This window comes from Nomia melanderi, chromosome 14 (genome assembly GCF_051020985.1).
Source record: "Nomia melanderi isolate GNS246 chromosome 14, iyNomMela1, whole genome shotgun sequence".
NCBI classification, from domain to species: Eukaryota; Metazoa; Arthropoda; class Insecta; order Hymenoptera; family Halictidae; genus Nomia; species Nomia melanderi.
The window spans coordinates 3,647,613-3,669,645 of record NC_135012.1 but is presented as its reverse complement, the minus strand read 5'-3'; the positions used below and the strand labels follow the sequence as shown (position 1 = coordinate 3,669,645).

The 22,033-nt window shown below is 38.4% G+C and overlaps 1 protein-coding gene across 1 annotated transcript in view; it reads right to left on the bottom strand.

The window, feature by feature from the left end:
• Positions 1-1,708: 1,708 nt before the first annotated feature.
• Positions 1,709-22,033, bottom strand: part of LOC116427095 (extracellular serine/threonine protein CG31145) — a 117,492-nt gene continuing 97,167 nt past the window's right edge. The window contains exons 4-7 of the mRNA XM_031977044.2: positions 18,796-18,888; positions 17,435-17,739; positions 13,126-13,399; positions 1,709-3,287 (exon numbers count right to left, since the gene is read on the bottom strand). Coding sequence (XP_031832904.1) covers positions 3,086-3,287; positions 13,126-13,399; positions 17,435-17,739; positions 18,796-18,888 — 874 coding nt within the window. The 3' untranslated portion in view covers positions 1,709-3,085. The remainder of the gene's footprint in view (positions 3,288-13,125; positions 13,400-17,434; positions 17,740-18,795; positions 18,889-22,033) is intronic.

Genomic DNA, 22,033 nt, shown 5'->3' with positions numbered 1-22,033 from the left:
GAATTTTAATTCAATTAATCAAAGGGTTAACCCTTAGCACTTCAAGTTTTTTGTAATTTATCAGCAACTGCAACTAATTTTTATAGTATTCCTAACGGAAATTACAAATGCTATAACATTCCTTCAATCTTTTATCTTCCTTCTTAGCACAAAATTTGAATGATTTTAGGGTAGTTTCTTTAAGACTCATTAAAATATCTAATATTATAACTGGTGCAATATTGGAGCCCACAGAGTTCGAAAGGTTAAATTTGGATGTGCAGAAAATCGAATGATTTTAGGGCAGTTTCTTTAAGATTCATTGAAGTATCTAATATTATAACTGGTGCAATACTGGAGCCTACAGAGTTCAAAGGGTTAAATCCCGGCGCGCGACGTAATTAAGGGGACTCGTGAATCTTTCAGATTTCCTGAACAAGATCGCCGTGGGAAATTGATTTTTCCTTGCACACGTTTTGCTGCGTGAAGCTTCCTGGACTCTTAGTTCGGCTGGACGTTAATAAATCAAGGATTAGTAATTGAAAGATTGAAATTCGTGTCTGAAATTCGAATGAACAGAGTTTGACGAAAGTAAATTCGCGAAACGATTACGTGAACGTTTGAAATGGATCTCGTTGAGGGTATTTATGTGAAATGTTTGTTGGTTCGAGTGGAAATTATTGTGGTTTGAGGAGTTATTAGGATTAAAGATGGTGGTGATGAGAATAATGGAAACGTAGGAATGTAGAAAGGCAGACAGAAAAAATAAAAGAATCATAGAACTTACCTATGAAAATAGCAACAGCCTAGACTGTATTACCTAAAACAGAGAGGAAAAGGATAGGAAATGTTTGTCGTTCCCAATGAAAATTATTGTGCTTTAGAGAATTATTAGGATTAACACTATTACGGAACGCGTCAATTTGACGCAGATTGAATTTTATAAACATTATTTGGTAAATGTTTCAATCGGTTTTCGTTGATCCAATTACACGAATATGAATCCTGATTGTCTATTTCTACATCTACAATTTCCAAAATCTAAATGAACGAATATCAACTTCCCCAGGAACAATAGAATAAATTGTACAATAAATTCCCGTAAACATAGTGTTAAACATGGTGGTGATGAGAATAATGGAAACGTAGGGATGTAGAAAGGTAGACAGAAATAATAAAAGAATCATAGAACTTACCTATGAAAGTAGCAACAGCCTAGACTATATTCCCTGAAACAGAGAGGAAAAGGATAGGAAATGTTTGTTGTATCCAGTGGAAATTATTGTGCTTTGGAGAATTGTTAGAATTAAAGATGGTGTTGATGAGAATAATGGAAATGTAGGGACGTAGAAAGGTAGACAGAAAAAATAAAAGAATCATAGAACTTACCTATAAAAGTAGCAACAGCCTAGACTATATTCCCTGAAGCAGAAAGGAGCAAAGGATAGGAAATGTTTATTGTTCCCAGTGGAAATTATTCAGGAACTCGACGAGGAAGATGGCGGTGAAGAGAACGATAGAAATAATGTAGAAATCTAGAACTGCAGAACAGCAGAAAGATAAAAAGACAGAAATATAAAAATAAAAAATAGAAGCATAGCAAGATAGAAATAACAAAGTAATAATAAAACTTACCTATAAAAGCAGCAGCAACCGAAACTATATTACCTGAAACACAAAGGAGTAAAGGGTAGGAAAGATCAAGGGTTGCGATAAAATGACACGAAAGTTTCTCCAACAGAGTTCTTTTCTTTTCCTCACTGCCCAGGAAAAAAAACACTTACGGGTACATAGGTGCACTTTGGAAACGGTCACGGATGCACATGCGTACGAAAAGCACACATACTTTTACAAAAGACACTTCTCTCTCTCTCTCTCTCTCTCTCTCCCGCGCGCACCATAGCGATCCAACGTGGCCAGCAAACGCGACTGTCCCCGCGAAAAGCGAATCGTTTCCATGGGAACAAAAGTTCCCCGAAAATTCAGTCGCGACTATCGAGAATCGGCGTCGGAAACGATCACGCGTTTCCTACCCGACGATAAACGTTGAAATATTCGAACGATCGGCAACGATCGCGGACGAGATAAGACACTTTGACGGAAACAGCGTTTCTCATTCGGCTTTTCGACGAGCAACAGTCGCCGAACCCATCCCTAAAATATCCGCAGTCTCCTCTCGGTCTCCTCTGCACGTACACGGAAAGCGTTGCAAGTGTTTCTTCTTCTTTTTCTTTTTCTTTTTTTTTTTGATTCGTAAAACTGCTCCCACGTTTATCATACATACACTATGTACAGCCTCTTTGTACAAGTCTCGCGTGAAGTAACTCGAGGAGAGTGACACGGGAAAAAAGCGTCGAATGGATTACTCGAAATAATTTCGTACAAGATGAAACGATTAGGTTACTTAACACTAAAACTACCGAGCTAAATCGCCGTTTCGAAAGTCTATAAAAACTCCGAGAACGCAGCTATGGGAACCTGAATCGATCTACAATTCAGTTTGCGCATTGCTGGACCAATTTCTTGAATAATCAGAGAAACGTCTGTTGTCTTTTGGATAATTGCAAAAAGGAACCAGGAATAGGCCATTTCGACTCGTCTGGTAGTCTTAGTGTTAACACATTGCGTACCGGTAACGAGAAATCTCGTTTTATAAAGACCGCTATGCAACTTCGCTAATTATCGCAGTATTGAAAAGATATAAAATTTCATTCGAGTTGATTATCTATTTAAAATATATTACATAACAATATATCTGAGTTTTTCTATGTGATATAAGTTGACCTCAGTGAAAATTGTCATTCAATTCAGTTTTCTGAAAATTAGCACGCAATGTGTTTCGATGATTTTCCTCGATGGAAACAAGAATCAAAGGCGAATGATCATTTCTTTACGAATATTCCCACGTACCACAGTGTATAAGAAACTTACGGTTCACTCTCACACGCAAACCAGTTTTGTTTTTACACGTCTTTTATACAAGATTCTGTTTTTTTTACAAACGAACGAGGCACCGCGATTAACTCACAGTCTCTTTATCCCGTTGCTTCGTTTTCTCTTTCAGCAACGATTTCAGTGTTCCTTTCGATAAGGAGCGACGGTTGTGTTAGGATGCGCCGTCCTCGGCTTTCTCCTGCACCACCTGACTCGAGTCCTCGCGCCTCACGCAGTCCCTGATCGCTTGCAGTATCACGCGCACTCTCCTGTCGAGCGCCGTTAGATGGGGCTCCCATAAAACCGGCGCCACGGGGTCCTTCGCCATGCTTTTCCGCATCGCGTCGCTCAGGCGTACCGGTCCGTTGTGGAATCTGGAAACGAAACGTCGGGGGAACCGTTACTCGTCGCTTGGAAATCGTTTAGCGAGTGGAAAGAACGTTCGTTGCGTCGTAAACGATTAACCAGTTGACCTTTGATTTCTTTCTGAACTGTGATCGACCCAGCTGCTTTACAATTAACCCTTTGCACTCGGATGTTTGTTACTAGAAATATTTAACATTCCTTTACGAGGCGAAGACGATGTTCTTTGAGACTAATTCGAAGAGAAATCACGAGTACATTCAGGAACAAAGCTGTTTTATTCCAATGTTTCACGAATCGAGGCATTATACAAAGTTTAACATTAAATATTACGTTCTATAGTTTTACTGTGTCAAATCAAGTTTCAAATGAAAATGTTATTTTTGTTTATAGGTTCCAAATTTTAAGAGCCCAAAAAAACTTTTGCAATATGAAATAAAGTTTGTTTTAATCATTCCTTTTATTCTCATAAGTGACTGAGGGTCACATCGTGGTATAAGACGTTATAAAAGCACGTGGTACGATTAGGGTCAATAATTTATTGAGAAAGGAGAAAATTCCAGTCTTATTCTACGTCAACGTAGACTCTAAGATGTAATCATTGATAACAGAGGAATAATATGTAATTTGTATTGAAGCAAACTCAATAATATTTATGTTTGTCAAGTTTGATACGATACTGTAGCGTAAGGGGTAAATTAGCCAGTTGCGCTAGAAATGAATTCAGAGATTCGGCAATTTCGTGATTTGTCTCGCGCGAAGAATATTGTTTTTACCTATTTTACGGAGATATGTACACCAATTCTGTTTATTAATGATTTTTTATGGAATAACAACCTAATACGCGTAATGCAACAAGATTATCAACGTGTAAAAGACATTGACAATTTTGGAACGTGTGTATGTGTTTGCAGCGCAAGAGGTTAAACGTAAGGTGACAGAACAAAAGAAATATTTAACAATAGAACTACGTTCCAATCAAAATAATCGATTATCGAACTGACCTGACAAGTAAATAGTTTCACTCGAATACTATAACGAAAGTCTGAAGAAACTGAAAATAATCTATTGCAATTTTTATAGGGATTACATATTAACCGTATTAAATGACTAACGACAAGCGCAATCGTTTACTCAAACGGTTAATTCAAACGTCCTTGATTAAACATTTGTGTAAAGTTCTCCGACACCGAAAGGAAATGTCAAGTGATTCACATACTTCTTTATTCTTTACTCTCAACCTCTGACGGAGAGCTACAGTCAATAAATCCGCGGTATCATTACCGTTACCAGAACGATCGATCTCACTCGAACCGAAGGTCGCTCCCCTAAACTGCCACGATACTCTCAAACGACTCCGATCGTTCCCCCTCATTTACAAGAACAATCGCAAGAACAATCCGTCGAACGAAAAAGAAGCAAAAGGCACGAGAGCACGAGCTTAACAAAAAAATTCCGCGGCGTCCTCTTTTCTTCCCCTTTTGTGCCTCGCAGGTTTATGAACGGCGGCTGCGAAACGCGGAGGAACTTTTCCTCCCCCTCCCCCTTCCGTCCAGTGAAAGTGATTGTCGGCCGAACAATGAACGCGTCGAGGTTTTGATCAACTTGCCGGCCCGGTCGCGTATTCAACGCTCGCGTATTCGAACGAAGAAGAGACGGATAGAGGGTGAGGGAAAAGAACGAGAACCTGCAGCAGGGGAAAAAAGAGAAGCAGTCTTTCCGGTTCCGAAAAGTTTCGGCAGGCCTTTCAATATTCACCGGAATCGGAGCCAAAGTCGATCGTTTTTTAATAAACATGCAAATCCGCGGAAGTCGTTGTCGGCACCGGAAAGATTAAAGAACGTGACCCTACCCGGAATCGATCAGGGCCGCGGAGGAAAGAAATTTTTCAATAAAAATGCAAATCCTCCTGTAATTAGAAGCTGCCCCCCCCCCCCCCCCCCGTCGGAGGAAGATACGTATCTTCCCGCGGGCCGGGGAAACGCACACGCGATCGAGAGGGAACTATGGGTCTTCGTGACTGGCCCGACGAGTATTTATGTCTTTTGTTTATGTTTTTATTCTAGGGGATTTTGTGTAACTTTTCTTGTATTGGTTCCTTGCAATGGATTCAGTTGAACCCTTTGCACTAGGAAGTTTTTCATTGGAAATATTCAATTTTCTGACGAGATATTGGTGATATTGGTTGAAACTTATTTAACGATAATTCATAGGTACATTAAGCAACAAAGTTATTTTTATTACAATTGGATTAAGTTGAACCCTTTGAACTCGGAAGTTTTTCACTGGAAATGTTCAATTTTCCGACGAGATGTAGATGAAATTGCCTGAAACTTATGTAACGATCATTCACAGGCACATTAACAAAGCTATTTTATTTAAATATTTCACACAGCAATACAAAGTTTCATTTAAAATACTAAATACTCAACTTCATAGTTTTGCTGTATCAAATCAAATGGTGACTGAGAGTCACCTCTCGAGTGCAAAGGGTTAATAGAATGTTTATAGTTGTTTTGTGAATTGGTTATAGGCGACAGATACGAGTTTCATTATTGACTTAAAAAGGAATTGCTCGATCATTTATGGTGGCGGAGAGGTCCAAGAGTTTTTCGAGGGTTTTCCTAGGATATTTCGGGACAAGGGATCCGATAATGGAGGATCTTCCCGCTGGAAAAGAGCGATGAATAAAGAATCGGCTCGGGCGAAGTTCCCAGCGGATGCCGCTTATGCCATGTACACGGTGACCCCGATAACTTTAGCGCTCCTAATGTATTCTTATGAAGCCTGGCTCCTCCTGGCTGTTCGTATCTGTCGGCGCATGAATTCGTAACGTCGCGGCCCCGTCGAAATGACGGATTTTCTTCTCCCGCAAACAAACCGGCGGAATAACATGAATCCCGTAATCTTGAGTGTTTGTTTTAAGTTTCGGTCTACGAGCGACGCGAATAATTGATAACGAATAGGTTGTAGTAAATGTCGCTGGAATTGTCAAACAGGTTTCCCTTGAAATTACAACGACTGCATTGGAACGACATTCCTAAACGCGACAATATAAAAATTGTAATAAGAGAGTCTCAGAAATGTATTACTATTACTCCAAATAAACAAACATGTTTAAAAACTTCTAAAATTAGTAAGTTTCTATACAACTATCAGAAATTCACGTTGAAAATCTGAATATTCCACGAAGATCACCGACGATTCATTTATTTGTAGATTACACGAGAAAAATTTCAATTTTCCTCAAGGCTAGATTGTTTTCTTGGCACACACCCGTTGTACAGTGCACGCGTATGTATGTTTAAGGACGCATCTTCAAGAAAGGGAGCGGATAAAAGTACTTTTCCGGCTGGCTACTTCCCGATGTCGCGGGGGAGAGTAGAAAAGCAGACAGTGGAGGGATAAAGACTCGATCGAGCAGCTTCTATACCGTTCGACCGATTACGACCGGCGTGGAAATTGATGACCCCGGACGACGGTGAATCCTTCGAGTATTTACTTAATCGAGGAACTCGAATCAAGGTCCATCTCCTGTGAGTTACTCGCAGACATCCGCGCAATCAATTTCCCGGAGGTTTTTATATTTAAAATGCCTCGCTGTCGGTAAGTTTCTGCGAGCAAACTGATAGTTAATTAGCTGTGAACGTAATTTAATGGCTCCATCGACTCCGCTCGAAGTTTCCAATTTATTTGTTTTCCCTCTGGTGATGGGAGAAACTTGGTGCTGGAGTGTATATACCGTTCGAATTAAAGAGCTTCGAGGAATGCGAGTGCTAGTGATGGATTTTCGAAGCGTTACTGGACAATGGGATGTTAGCGTGTTTTAGTAGTTTCCTCGAAAATTGTTAAGACAGCGAGAAGTTTAGATTTAAAGCTTGGACATTTAGAAACTTTCAAGCTTTCGAATCTTCAGATCGCCAAACCTTTAAATTTTCAAACTTTTGAACTTCTAAGCTTTTCTACTTCAGAATTCTCGAATTTTTTGATTGACGAGCTTTTAAATTTTCGAACTTGAAAACTTCCAAATTTTTAAACTTGAAAACTTCTACATTTTTAAACTTGAGAACTTCCAAATTTCGAAGCGTTGACATTTGGAAATTATGAAATTTTCAAAGCTTACATTTATGAAACTTTGAAGGTTTCGAATTTTCAGATTCACAAGCCTTTAAACTTCCAAACTTTCGAACTCCTAAATTTTTAAACTTTCAAACTTCCAAATGTTTTAAACATTCAAACTTCCAAACCTCCCAATTGCGAGCCGTTAAAATTCTGAAATTAAGAAACTTCCAAAGCTTACATTTAAACTGCAAGTTTCTTTAAATTTGAGGACCAAGAACTCGCGAGAAGCACTGGCACTAAGCTCGTCGCTGGTAAACAGGTGTACACAGGAGCAGCAGGCATCTCGTTAGCGCGGCTAATCAGGGAATACGTTAAATTAGAAATTCCAGTGTTTAATAATGTAGGTATTCAAAGGAGCGTGGCTCTTCTCGTCCGGCGAATGAGCATTGAATGGAAACGAAGTCATAATGAAAGAAGCAACCGTGACTGATACGACGGAGCGTGGTTGCAACGTAGTGGCCACAGGATGCAATTATCCTATAATATCAGGTTTAATGGATGGAGTGTGGGCTTCTTTAATGCGGCTTCAACGAGCACTACACGATTCTATTCGAGCTAAGTCGCCCGTCGACCGTTTCAAAGTATCAAGATGACCGAGTTTAAAACGCGCTTAAATTCTATCTTCGGTACGTATTCGGATGGCCAAACTGAACGGCGAGTTATACATCTCGATCGAGATACAAATAGTACAGCGTGGCTATTATTATAGATAGTGAAAAGGTGGATCTTCGGTAATCGAGAATTAGGAATAAATATATGCATTTAACCTCTTGTCCTACAACAACGAGTGAGGCCCGCGGTGAAGATTTTCAACATGATTCAACAAATATCTATATTACTTAGTTAATTCGAATTCAAAATAAACATTATTCCTCTGTAATCAACTATTATACTTAAAAGGAAATATAGTAATAACATATGCTTAGAATTTTTCTCTTTTTCCAATAAATTATTCATGACAAAGTAGCCGTATCGATGAGAGTTGAGAAAGAAGTCATAGGTCAAGGGGTTAATGAAATATGGAAACAATACGGACAACACATAAAAAGTACAACTCAACGCCACGAAGGCCAATACACGACTCTCGCCACTCTCTTACAGACATTCTCTCCCAAAAATCATTCTCTCCCCCACAAGCATTCTTCTCACTCGCACTCATCACAAACACTCGGATGCATCCCCGGAAAGCTGGCCCTGCAGTCTCGGGTCTGTGACGTTGTGCAGGCCACTTTCACTCGACCGTTTTATAGTCCTTCACTCACACTCATTCTCACATTAACTCTTCTTAAAAATACTTTAACCTACGCTAAAAATTCTAGATACTACATAAACACTCTTCATTTGCACCCTAATCTCTCGTATGCCCTACGCTCCTATCACTTGGTTATAAATATTCTTCATTCACACCTTAATCTCTCACATACCCTACATATTTAAAGAAAAATCCGCTGTCCAGTCATTATCGCCTATAATCACTCGTTGCCAGCTACACGCTAGTCACTACCAGCCACAGAATCATCGGGAAACCTCGAAAACCCAATATGTTACTACAATAGTTACTCCACCAAGATATAGATTAATTCCTTAACACTAGAACTACCGTGCCAGTCAAAATGACTGGTTTTGATTTTTTGTTCCGCAATTATTCATATCTTGAAGGCATTGGATATTCAAAATTATCTTGAAAATCAATAGTTTTACTTACTACTGTAATGAATATCTGAAGAAACTGAAAATAATCTATTGTTACAATTTTTATGGGGATTATATATTAATCGTATTAAATACACGGTAGTTTTAATGTTAAGAACTATTCCTGCTTTCCTCAAATTTTCCTCGAATCCTTTCTTTGTTACAGATAACCTTTTGCACTCGAAGCTTTTTCTCACTGACAGCAACTGGATGTAATTTTAATAGAGAAAGCATATTAACATATAAATAAAAGATACGAAAAGAAAAGTCATAGATATATTTTACTGTCTTTTATCGATTATAAATATTATAATATATTTAATGACAAAATGTTACAGTTTGTAATGGAAAATTTTAAATGGCTCGAAGCCCTCGAGTGCAAAGGGTTAATACAATCTGTCGATATTTTAAATAGTTTAGTGTTTTCTGAAGCTTAAACTCTGAATAGTAGATGAAAATGGTAATTAAATGAAAAAGTATTGATTATAGGGAGTGGTATCAGATGTCATTGCTGAACGAATAAAAGATTGTAGGTATAAATAAAATATTCTCGACATCTGGAGAGCAATGGAAAGGTATATGTGGAATATACGTGCAGAAGAGGCTGAAAGAAGAAGGAAAAATCGAGGAAATATTTTAATAAATCAATGTCGCGCTAATTATACAAGTACTCGATGCGATAACTGCTTCTGTGGAACGAACACAACAAAAGGAAGAACCGAAGGGAGACTAAAAGGTTACAAAGAGAAGCACTAAACGGTTTCCCGATAGATACAAGCGAAAGGATTTAAAGATCGGCCCCAAAGGAGAACGAAAAGATATACAGGCTCGATATCGGAACACGGCTCGTCAGCCACGAAATAGGAAAACCAAATTGGACCGCGAAGGGTTAAAGAATTCACCGGTATCTTCTCAAACGCAATCCCGTATCTCGGTGAATTCAATCTACGAGGCAATCCATTTTTATCGGGGAGACAGTGGCAGTTGTCGCGAAACACGTTAACGTTTTCGCCAGTTTGAACAGTGTACGAACTGCTTCGGATTATGCAATTTAAAGTTGCAAACTAATAAGGTTGACAAATTCGAGATTTTGAAATGCTGAAATTTTAAAATGTCGAGATTCTGAAATTTGAGATTTGAAAATCTTTGAATCTTTCAATCTTCGAACATCTGAATTTTTGGACCTTTGAACCTTTGAATCTCTGAACCTTTGAAACTCTGAATCTCTGAAGTTTTGAATCTTTGAATCTTTGAATCTTTGAATCTTTGAATCTTTGAATCTTTGAATCTATGAATCCTTGAATCTTTGAATCTTTGAATCTTTGAATCTTTGAATCTTTGAATCTTTGAATCTTTGAATCTTTGAATCTTTGAATCTTTGAATTTTTGAATCTTTGAATCTCAGAACCCTAAAACCTCGAAAATTCAAACCTTCAAAACTTCGAACCCTCGAACCTCCAAAACATAAACTTCCCAAACTACAACTTCCAAAAAAAAATTTCCATATTCCAGAACTCCCTCACCCGCAAACACTAAAACTACCACTACCAAAACCGTCCCAAACAACCCTCGATACGCAACGAACGCGTTAGATATCTCCACCCCTTTCCTCTCCGCGCAGGTGAACAAATCGATAATCGTCGACAGGGTTACGCGATCGTGCATCGGTCACCGGCGTCGCGCGTGTAGACGAGATCCGCGCGCACCGTCGAATTTATCGCGCCCGTAAAAACCTCCCGTCCCTGTGAATCCGCATCAAAGCGGAGATTCACGAGCGACGACGACGAGGTAGCGGCCCGGCAATTCTGGTAAAACGTTTCACTCCGAAATCCGCCTTATCCGCGGCCTCCCATTCGGCCCTCGCGGCTCGTAAAGTTTTCCCCGGCGTCTCTCCCTTTTTCGAAATCCGCGGAGCGAGAGAGACCGGATAGACAGCTCACCCGCCGACGCTCTGAATTGTAAATTTCATCGGATTGATCTCCTTTGGTTGCTTCCGACTCGATACCATCGCGGTTTCAATACCACCGTAAGAAATTAACCCTTTGCGGACGAACGTCGACATTTCGGAGATCAGATTTTCATATTTGGAACAGTACACGTGGCAAACGAATGATCTAATTACTCAAACAGCAAGAGACCAGTACGTAGTTACGTTATTTTTATTATTTATGTGATCGATATGGAATTTAGCTTCGTCTGTTAAAGGTTTTGTACATTTCAAAGAATCTTCGCGTCTATCGTTTAACCCTTCGCACTCGAAAGGTGACTTTCAGTCACCACTTGATTTGATACAACAAAACTGAAGTTGAATATTCAGTATTTTAAATTAAAATTATATTTTGCAATGCGAAATATTTAAATAAAATAGCTTTGTTGCTTAATTTATCTGTGAATTCTCGTTAAATTAGTTTCAAACAATGTCGTCTATATTTCATCAGGAAATGTCCAAATATTTCTACTGAAAAACTTCCGAGTGCAAAGGGTTAATTGCTAATCCTTCGTTAACACGTTCCATGTCACGAAAATTTCGGTCATATTTTGCTTAGGAACTGTATTGATTTTTTAAATAAAAGATTAAGTTATATTCAAGTTTTTTTTTAATTTTATATATTTTGACATCGTTTCTTGATGTTTTCGGTGCTTTGTAACGTATACAGCTATTCTTGACCATGTGTCTGCTAAAAATATTTTGTTACAAAAATTAACGGATGTTCTCTTATTAAGTTCGTTTCAAAGAACGTCATCTATAACTCATTGAAATGTTGAATATTTCTAATGAAAGATTTCCGAGTGCAGAGGGTTGAAATTCTAGGTTTTTTTTTATATATTTAACTTTAATATCAATTCCTATATTGTCCTATTACTCAGTTCTCCAATTATTGCATTTCCTTTTGCTCCCGTTTTCACTGGAAAACATTTATCATCGATGTTGTTCATCTTTATTTTGCAGCCAGTTATTTGACTGCTTGCGACAGGAAAAGTGGTACGGTTAGCGTTAAACAGAAGGTAATAAACATGAATATTACTCGACTCTTTTGAATTCGAATTCAGTATTATTCGTCTGTTAATTACTATACCTTAGGGCAAACATAGACATAGGACGAGCCTAGAATTTCTTCTTTTTCAATGAAGTATTAATGACAAGATAATTAAATGGATCATAGTTGAGAAACTTTAGGGCAAGAGGTTATTGTGTCTTTTAAAAATTGGAAGAAAATGTTCTGACTGAAATTATCTTAATAATAAATATTTGTAATAAGGCTTTCTGAAAATATCACTAAACGTTTATTGAATAAATAAACTTATATAAGTATTATTAGTAAAGTAGAGCAAGTTAACCCTTTGCACTCGAAAGTTTCTCAATGGAAATATTCAGTATTTTCTGACGAGATATAGGTCATATTGCTTGAAACTAATTTAATGATAATTCATAGATAAATTAAGCAACAGAGGTGTTTTATTTAAACATCTCACGTAGCAATGCAAATTTTAATTTGAAATATTAAATATTCAACTTCATAGTTTTGTTGTATCGAATCAGGTGGTGACTGAGAGTCACCTCTCGAGTGCAAAGGGTTAATCGAAGATGAATGGTAGATCGTTTAGAGAATGAGGTTTACAGTTTGGGATCTTTTATCGATAAGAGTCTTCGGATTTGAATTTTTAACGTTATTCAAGGAAGTTAACTTGCTATCTAAAATAGACACTAGTTGCTACGTCCTCGAATAATACGAAAACAAGACTAAAGGTACTTGAGGATTCGGGGGTTTGAAAGTTCCGGAGCTTCGGAATTTCAAAGTTGCGAGATCGCCGAGTCCCAAGACTCTAGGTCTAAAGAGTGCAAGGTCTAAAGATGCAAAGTGTCAAAGTATCCAAAGGAAACAAAGATTCAAAGTAGCGGGATGTCTGAAAGATCCGGAAGACTCAAAGTACCAAAGTGTTTAAAAGATCGGGCAGATTCAAAGGACTTAAAGGATCCGTGGGGCTCACAGTTGGACGGTTTAAAGGGTTCCGAAAGATCGATTAAAAACTCACTTTAATAAGGTGCCCAGGGTGTTCTGCCTGATCATGCAGCACTGCAAGATGGGGGCGAGAATGGAGATCTCGTCGTGGAACGGTCGCCCGAATCCTCTACCGTGGTCCAGGTGCAGGGGAAACGTGTCGTTCCCGAATATCTTGAAGGTCTCGTAGTGGTGTCTGTCCATGTTCCCCATGAGGAAGTCCAGAACAGCCATGTCCATTAAATCCAGAAGCCGCCGACCCTCGTCGTACGGCGGGATCCCCTTCACGATGGAACAGTAATCGGAGTCTGGAATTTAAACAGGAAAATGTCAACGAACCATCCGTTACACGGATACTTTACCCGTATTGTTTACAAAAATAATTGACTCTTAGCAACCCTTCCTTAATTAATCCACTCTCGAAGCACAGATGAAAACGAAATACACCATTAGAAGTCAGTCGCGGTCGTTTAACCCATTCGAGACCGATTGCACACCGTTTGTGTAATATAATTATAACATTAATTATAATAATAATTATAAGAATTATAAAAATTATAATTATATAATTATATAATTATATAATTATAATAATGATAAATAATAAATAATACAAACATTTATCAGTCATTCTGAGTAAAGTAGTCGTCGAGATAAGACTTTTTTTGAATTAATAGTATCTGTAAAGTATAGAAATAAAAATAAACATACTCACCAACAATAAGAAAATTGAGTTTTTATTTTGAGTTTAAAAAACTTAATTGGAAAACCCCGTGACATAATTTCACTCCTGGTGACCATGTTCGAAAAAAAACGCCGTCTCGAATAGGTTAATTGACTGACAGCTGCTACCGAGTTCGATATTTACATGTATGCCACTATGTTTATTTTGATCTGGTACAATAATATTTTCAACTTTGCGCAATATTTATTCGCGGAATACGTCACGTGGCATCTCCAAGAATCGGTGGAATGAATGGTTTATTTTGAAAGTGGCTTAAGTCCACTTAAAAAAGATGAAAGAACCATTGAAAAATGAAAAGAGTGTTCAGAGTTGCAACCGTTATAACGGTTAGCTCGTTTTTTTTTTTGAAAAATCGACTTGACACATTGCTGACCGGTCACGAGTTCATTCGTATCTCCACTTGCATCAGCCATATCAATTTTCAAAACAAGAAAATTTTCAATTTTTTCAATTTTCATTTTCAACACAGGACAACATACGGTATCGCAAAAACAAAATATTCAAAGTTATATAACAGGTATAGTCAAACCTGTTTTTGTGCGGTCCTTTTCTATGCGATTTTTTGTTTGTGCTATTTTTATAATACAGTATATGAATTCCAACAGTGTTGTTGTTTTTCAAGTGACGAAAGCGACTTTGAACCAGTACATCGCAAGTAGATGCGCGTTTTGGACTACGACGAGTAGCAGTGAATTATGTGCATTGTGAACATTTCTCCATGTATGAGAAATTACATTTTTTTTAAATGATTCCATATGTAATTTAATTATTTATTTTGTTTGAAAGCACTTTCTCACTATTTCGTAACATTTCCGAACATTTCTTTGTGCGATTTCTTTTATGCGGTCCCTATCTACCGCACAAAAGCAGGTTTGACTGTACAGGCATTCGGATTTAAACTATTTCAGTCTCCACATTGGCATTCCGAGTAACCTTTTGCCTCGTAACAAAGTGTCAGACTCGCAGTGGATACTTTAACCTTTCGCAGACGAAGATTCTTTAAAATATACAAAATCAGATGAAGCTGAATTACGTATCAACAATGGGAAAAAAGGAATTATATGCGTCTCTTGCTTTTAAATCATTTATATGCGACTTAGTCTTTCAAATTTGGGAATTTAATTTCAAAGACATACGTTCGCGAAGGATGAAGCTACTCAGAATTGAATTAATTCTTTTGGTCATGGCGTCCTCATACGACATACTAGATAAATGCTTGTATCTGAATTCGGTAAATTTTATTGTTTGTAAATAGTATGAGGACTATTGGATACTACGAGGAATATTGTTGGTAATATGAGGACGTTTACAAACAATAGAATTTACCGAATTTAGATATACCAAGCATTTATTTAGTATACAAAGATCGAAAGGGTTAACCCTTAGTAGTCCTATGTTGAGTCAGACTCGACATTCTATTTTATTGTAACCTCTACCTGTTTTAACAAATTTTTCTATATTTATTTGTAGTATCACAATTGTACCATTTAAAGGTAACATTTCAATGACTGCCAAATATTCTTGAATAAATAAATAGAGCGTCATATTAAGCTGTTATTGAATGAACTAACGTCAACGTGAACCTCAAAGTGAGAAACTAAGAGCACTTCGGACCGCAAAAGGTTAACACTAGAACTACCAGTCAAGATGACTGGTTCAGTTTTTTTTCGCAATTACTGATATCTGCAAAGCAATGAATATTCCAAGTGATTTTGAAAATAAATAGTTTCACTTGAATAATATAATGAATATCTGAAGAAACCGAAAATAATCTATTACAGTTTTTATAGAGATTACATATCGGTAGTTCTAGTGTTAAATATTCTTGAGTTATCACTTATTATTCTTGAACAAACGTGGTTATGTTAGAATTTTCTTTTTTCAACACTAGAAATATATACCAGTCAAAATGACTGGTTTCGATAGTTTTGTTTCATAATTATTAATTTATCAAAATCGTCGAATATTCGAAATGATCTTGAAAACAAACAGCTTTGAATACTATAATGAATCTCTGAAGAAACCGAAAATAACCTATTGTTAGAATTTTTATAGAGATTTCATAACAGCCGTATTAAATCCTCGGTAGTTTTAGTGTTAATAGATTATCAACAGCAAAGTAGTTGTATCGGTCGAGAAATAAATTACAGGGCAAGAGGTTAATCGGCAAGGATTATTTTAAAGACCGTTATCCTGGAGCCGAATCTAAACGATGGCCCAGCACGCTCGTGTCTCGAATGAGAATCAGCGGAACTTCAAGTAACCGGCACGACAACGGTGTCCCGAGTTTCCTCGCGCAACTGGTGGCGCTAGACAGCGGGATGCTTGCTTTTTAAAACCTGTTTTGTTTCGCCTCGATACGACTTCCCGTTCCGGAGATATCGTTCGTCGAAACGAACGATCATTTTTAATAAACCCGCTTCTCCGTCTCTGTCCAATGAGATCGGAGTTCTCGCTCGCGCCCTGACCTGCCCGAAGCTCGGGGCACGTGCGCTGGTCAGCTACACAGACGTTGAGTCAGCGGTTTTTACTAGCACCGGTCTGGCGTACGCATTTCCTGGAAAAAAGAACCGGGTCACGGTATTCCCGAGAATCCACGGCCTCTTCTCATTCATCCCTCCGCCCTTCTGCATTTCGAATGCATACTTTCAAGCTCGATATCTCGGCTACCGGTGCATCTACCGAGGCGGAACAAAATGGAGATGCGAGGGATAGGTGTCTTCTATGTGCTGGGCATGCTCGCGTTAATGGGGTTTTGATCGTTTCCGGATTTTTATGAATAAAGTTTAGTGAGATTAGACAGTTTCCTAATTTCTAGTTGTCTGATTTCCAGTTTTCTAATTTGTAGTTTCCCAATTTCCAAGTTCTTGATTTTCAATTTCCTAGTTTCCAATTTCCCCATTTCTGAGTTCTTGATTTTCAATTCCTTAGTCTCCTGTTTCCCAATTTCTAAGTTCTTAATTTCCAATCCCCTAGTTTCCAATTTCTTGATTTCCAATTCTCTAATTTCCAATTTATTGACATTCAATTCCCTAGCTTCCAACTTACTAATTTACAATTCTCTAATTTCCAAGTTCTTGCTTTTAAACCCCTAGTTTCCAATTTCTTCATTTCCAGTTCTCTAATTTCCAATCTATTGACATACAATTCCCTAGCTTCCAACTTTCAAATTTCCAATTCCCTAATTTCCAAGTTCTTGCTTTCCAACCCCCCAGTTTCCAATTCTTTAACTTTAAATTCCCTGACTTCCAATTTCCTAATTCCCAATTTCCTAATTTCTAATTTCTCAATTTCCCGTTCCCTAATTTCTAATTCCTTGACTTCCAATTCCCTAGTTTCCAATTCCTTGACTTTCAATTCCCCGACTCCCAATTTCCAAATTTCCAATCCCCTAATTCCCAACTCCCCAGCACACGCCCCAAACCCCTACAAGTCAAAAACGAAACAAAATTCAGAACGTCCTTCCTTCTAACTGCCATTCTCCTTCATTCATTACTAGAAGTAACATCGCTCCAATTTACCGGTATCACGCATTTACGAGCACGTCACGACAGTTCAAAGGTGATTCACGGCTCGCGGGGACACGAGAAAAGCTCACCGTGCTCCCATAGCGCCTTCTTCCGTTTGTGGTAGCTCCTCCGCCATGGGTGTCGCCAGGCTTTCCTCGCGGCGACCGATTTATCCGGCAAAAACGCGGCGAAACTCCCCTCAAGGGTGTCCGGATTTCCGCAGATCGCGTGCGCCGTATCGCAGTAGTAACTGCACTTGCCGTGGAAGCAGATATTACCGGCGGGACTGACGAAGAAGGTCTTCAGGAGCTCGCCGTCGGCGATCTGATAAATCTCCGTCGTCAGGTTCAACGTTCTGCCGGTGACCGGCATCGCTCTGCGGAATCCCAGCAGTCTGCAAACAAATCGTTCGCAATGCTCGTGGAAACTGTTACTCTCTGTGACTCGATCCTCCTTTGGCCAGAAAAACTTTCCGATCGGATTAGGAAAACTCCTTAGTCGTCAGGGTTAGGTCTGAACCGAAATTACCGCGGTATTTTCTACAGTTTCTCGCGTCGAATCCAAGGGATTGTTCGATCGCGAATCTTAAACGAATATGCGAGTTCTATTTCTGATAGATATTTTGGAAATTGAATTTAATCAAAGTTCTGCACTCGAAGTTTCATTGAAAAATATGAAGGCAGTTGGATGATATCTTTTGTTGGGTTGTGACGTATGAAGGGGTTGATTTTGACTGATCTGTAAGTTTTGCTTTGGAAAATGTTCCTCAGTGTATTTGCGATATCCCTTCGAGTTACTTTAAAAACTATCATCTATCTCGTAAGGAAATGATAAATATTTCTGAGGAACTTCCGAGTGCAAAGGGTCACTCGATTTAACGCAATGAAACTATGAAATCTGCTATTTAATATTGAACTTTGTATAATGCCTCGATATAAATAGCTTAGTTCTCAATGTACTTGTGATCTCCTCCGACTTAGTTTCAAAAAGTATCATCGATCTCATAAAAAGATGTTTAATATTGTTAACACTAGAACTACCGAGCATTCAAAACGCTTAATACATAATCCGTATAAAAATTGTAACAATAGATTCTTTCAATTTCTTCAGACATTCGTTATAGAATCCAAGGGAAACTATTTTCCAAATCATTTCGGATATTCAATTCTAATATTTCTCCAGTTACAAGAAAACCGAAACCAGTCGTTCTGACTGTTACAGTAGTTCCAGTGTTAAGAAACTTCCGAGTGCAAAGGGTTAATATCGAACACGACACAGAATTTCTCAAAATCCTGCCGCGGCAACCAGGAACAGACTCTAAAGGGTTAAATGTTTGCAGTCCTTTGATACCGACTTGTCCGAAGTTGCGCGTAATCGCAGGATCACTCGAGGGACGAGCGAATCCGGCGGCGATATTTCGAGAGCCCGGCAAACTGAAGTATTTTCTTACCTGTCCAAATGGAAGGCAGCGATCTCGGCCGTGTGCCTCTCGAAGTCGGTGAAATAGAAGTGATTCGGCAGTGTCTGTTGCTCCCGAGGAAACCTGTCGCAGAAACAAACGCTCGTTGTCAACCGAACACTCGAGGGCTGGCGGCGCGCATAAGGTCCCGCGGAGCTGTCGATTCCGATCGGCAACCGGGGAAATACTTTGATCCGTCGCAATGAATATTAACTCGGCCGTTGTTTCTTCCGTCGCGTCGGATAAATAAATCTCGGGATCGTTCCGCGTCGCGCAACGACAGTTACATTACGCTTCTATCGATTTAAAACGCGAGAAGACTGTCGGGACAGCGATTTAATTCGATAGCAGGGATGAACGTATTTAGACAATCGCTTTTAGCAATTCTTTGCCACCGGCTATTGTGATATTCAACACCTTGACCTGCAATATCGTGTCAGTCGCGAGGAAAGTTTTCAACTGATATTTAATACACTGTTGACAATTTTACTGAGAATTTATCTCGTGTCACTGGATATTTCGTAATTGGTTGTGGTAGTGGAACGATATAAATAAACTTTGATAGATTCTATTTATTATTCAACTTTCAATGATCCCTTCGAGAAATATCTGTTGTCCTTTTAACCGTTTGTGGAGGAAGACTCTTTAAAATACATAAAGCTTTAAAATACATTCGTTGCTAACTTAGTATTCCAAATATGAACATTTCATATGATCGAGATGTTGACATTCGTCCTGTGTACTGCTAAATCAATTTCTTGAATAATTTCTCAGATAAATATCTGTATCTTTTTAATATTCGCAAAAAGAAGAAATCAGGTACGTTTAGTGTTAAGTACTCGAACAGCAAGAGAACAGCACGTAGTTTCTCTTTTTTCTATTATTTAGAAGGTTTTGTATAATTTAAAGAATCTTCGTCCGCAAAGGGTTAATACTAAAACTACTGAGAAATTAAAGTGACTTATTTCTAATTTCGTTATAGAAATGATAACAATATCTTTGGAGATTCGAAGACTGAAGATTTATACCAAATACACGAGTTTCATTGAAAATCGGTTGCAATGACGTTTTTATAATTGAAATATATGCAGAATGAATATTCAGTGGGTTAGCTCGACTTGCATAATAGGCTTAGTGTTAAATATAAACGTTACTTTTCTATCAACATTTCGTTGACCTTCGTAGTGAACGTGGACATAAAATAAGCATTGAAGTTTATTCCATTCCTAACAAACGATTGATAATGCAACAGCATCGATTGTAGTTCAGAAATAAATCATAGGGCAAGCGGTTAATTCACATCGGAGAACCAGACTGTCAGTCACTGTCGAAACATTGAGCATCAAGCATTAATGGAATTCGTTAAAATCTTGATTCCCGCGTATAAAACTTGCATAAAACGTTTTAACTTCTATTCCCGTGGTTCTCGGGGGATAGAACGATGGTTTTTACCGTTTCGACCATTGAAAATAACATTTTCACCGGAAGGTAAGTACTCCGATGTCGAAACAATTCGGAACACGTTCTTCTCGTCCGAGAGGCCGCGCGATTCGCGAAAAAACCGTGTGACCCGGGCACGTGTCGAAACGTTTTTCCGAATCCGGCAAAGACCCCAGGGAAATTTCTCGTTTCCCGGGAATACTTTTCCGTTCAAGGGCATCGTCGAGGTTTACCAACGGGGACACGCGGCCTGGAAGTTCCCGTGAAAGCGCGGAGGGGCCGGAGAAAGTGGAAACGGAAAGTGGTGGCCGCTTTCAGCGACGATGAATCGCGTGACGAGGGAAACACGCGGTAAATGATACGTTTAACATTAACCGTACAGATTAAATGACCGGATCTAACACTGGATTCACGGAACAGGTCGACTTCACGGATATTGAAGTTTTTAACATAAAACAATCCACTTCCGATTTCTTTCTACTGTAATTATTGAAAAACCAACGGGCAGTGCTTTGGAAATACTAAAGAAACAGACTTAGCAATGTGGAAACTGAATTGTAAATCAACAGAAACCTCAACAGACGCACCCTCGGAGTTTCTACAGAAAAATTTCTAGAAGTTAATTTGACTCCTCGGTAGTTGGCTAATTACTTACAAGTTCACGCGAGTACGCATTGCAACGTTCTAGTTTCGAAGCTACAATTTTCACGATTTATATATGACGAACACGTAATTTTCTACGAACAATAGGATAAAGTTAATATATAAAGAAAATTAACCCTTTGCACTCGGAAGTTTTTCACTAGAAATATTTTAACATTTTTTGATGAGATAAAATCGATATTTTGTGAAACTAAGTCGACGGGAAATCACGCGTACATTGAGGAACAAAGCTATTTCTCAAAATGATGTATTATAGGAAATATAATATTAAATATCAAATTTTATAGTTTTACTGTATGAAATCAAGTGATGAGTGAGAGTCACCTCTCGAGTGCAAAGGGTTAACCCTATTCCTACTGCGACTAGTCAAATGACTGCTCTGTAGCACAACTTATATTTTTAATATAGAATGAAGATAATAGCCAATTTTACAATATATTTTTCTCAGAAAATAAACAATAAAAAAGGTGTGAATATTGAAGAATGATTTATACATATATTTTAAGAAAAGTCGTGAAGTATAAAGGTGATTTACGTTGTCTATAGGAAATTCTAATGGAAATTTTAAAAACAGTCATTTGACTGCTTGCGGTAGGAATATTATTATAATTAACCCTCTGCCGTATTATTTACTTTTGCTACTAGGCTCGTGCAAAATGTTTCTATCAGCAGTTTAGAAGAAAGGCAAAGAAATTGTCCACTGCACTTCATGTACAAATTTTCTTTCAAGATAATATATCGCTAATAACAAAATAGCTTTTTGCTTTGATCCATGCGCATTGAACAATATTCATGTTTATTAAACTAATCTCGAAATCTTCACCACGAGTGTCACTCGTCATTGTAAGGCAAGGGGTTAATTATGTTAGTCTCCTATAGGGAGCAACGTTTCCTCGAACCGTCGATCGGAAGAATCGAGTGGCTCAGGAGCGAATTAACTTGGAAACACAATTGCTCTGTCCAGGGTTTTCCCTGGGCTCCGTTGTTTCTCGAAAAATATTTTGCCCGTTCAAGGGCGCGTCACGTACGAGCGTAGGAGCACCGGGAACGTTGGAATCTAAAAGGAGACGATTTCTCGGGAAAACACAGCGATATGGGGAAAGCGTATAGGTGGAAGAAGCGTTTC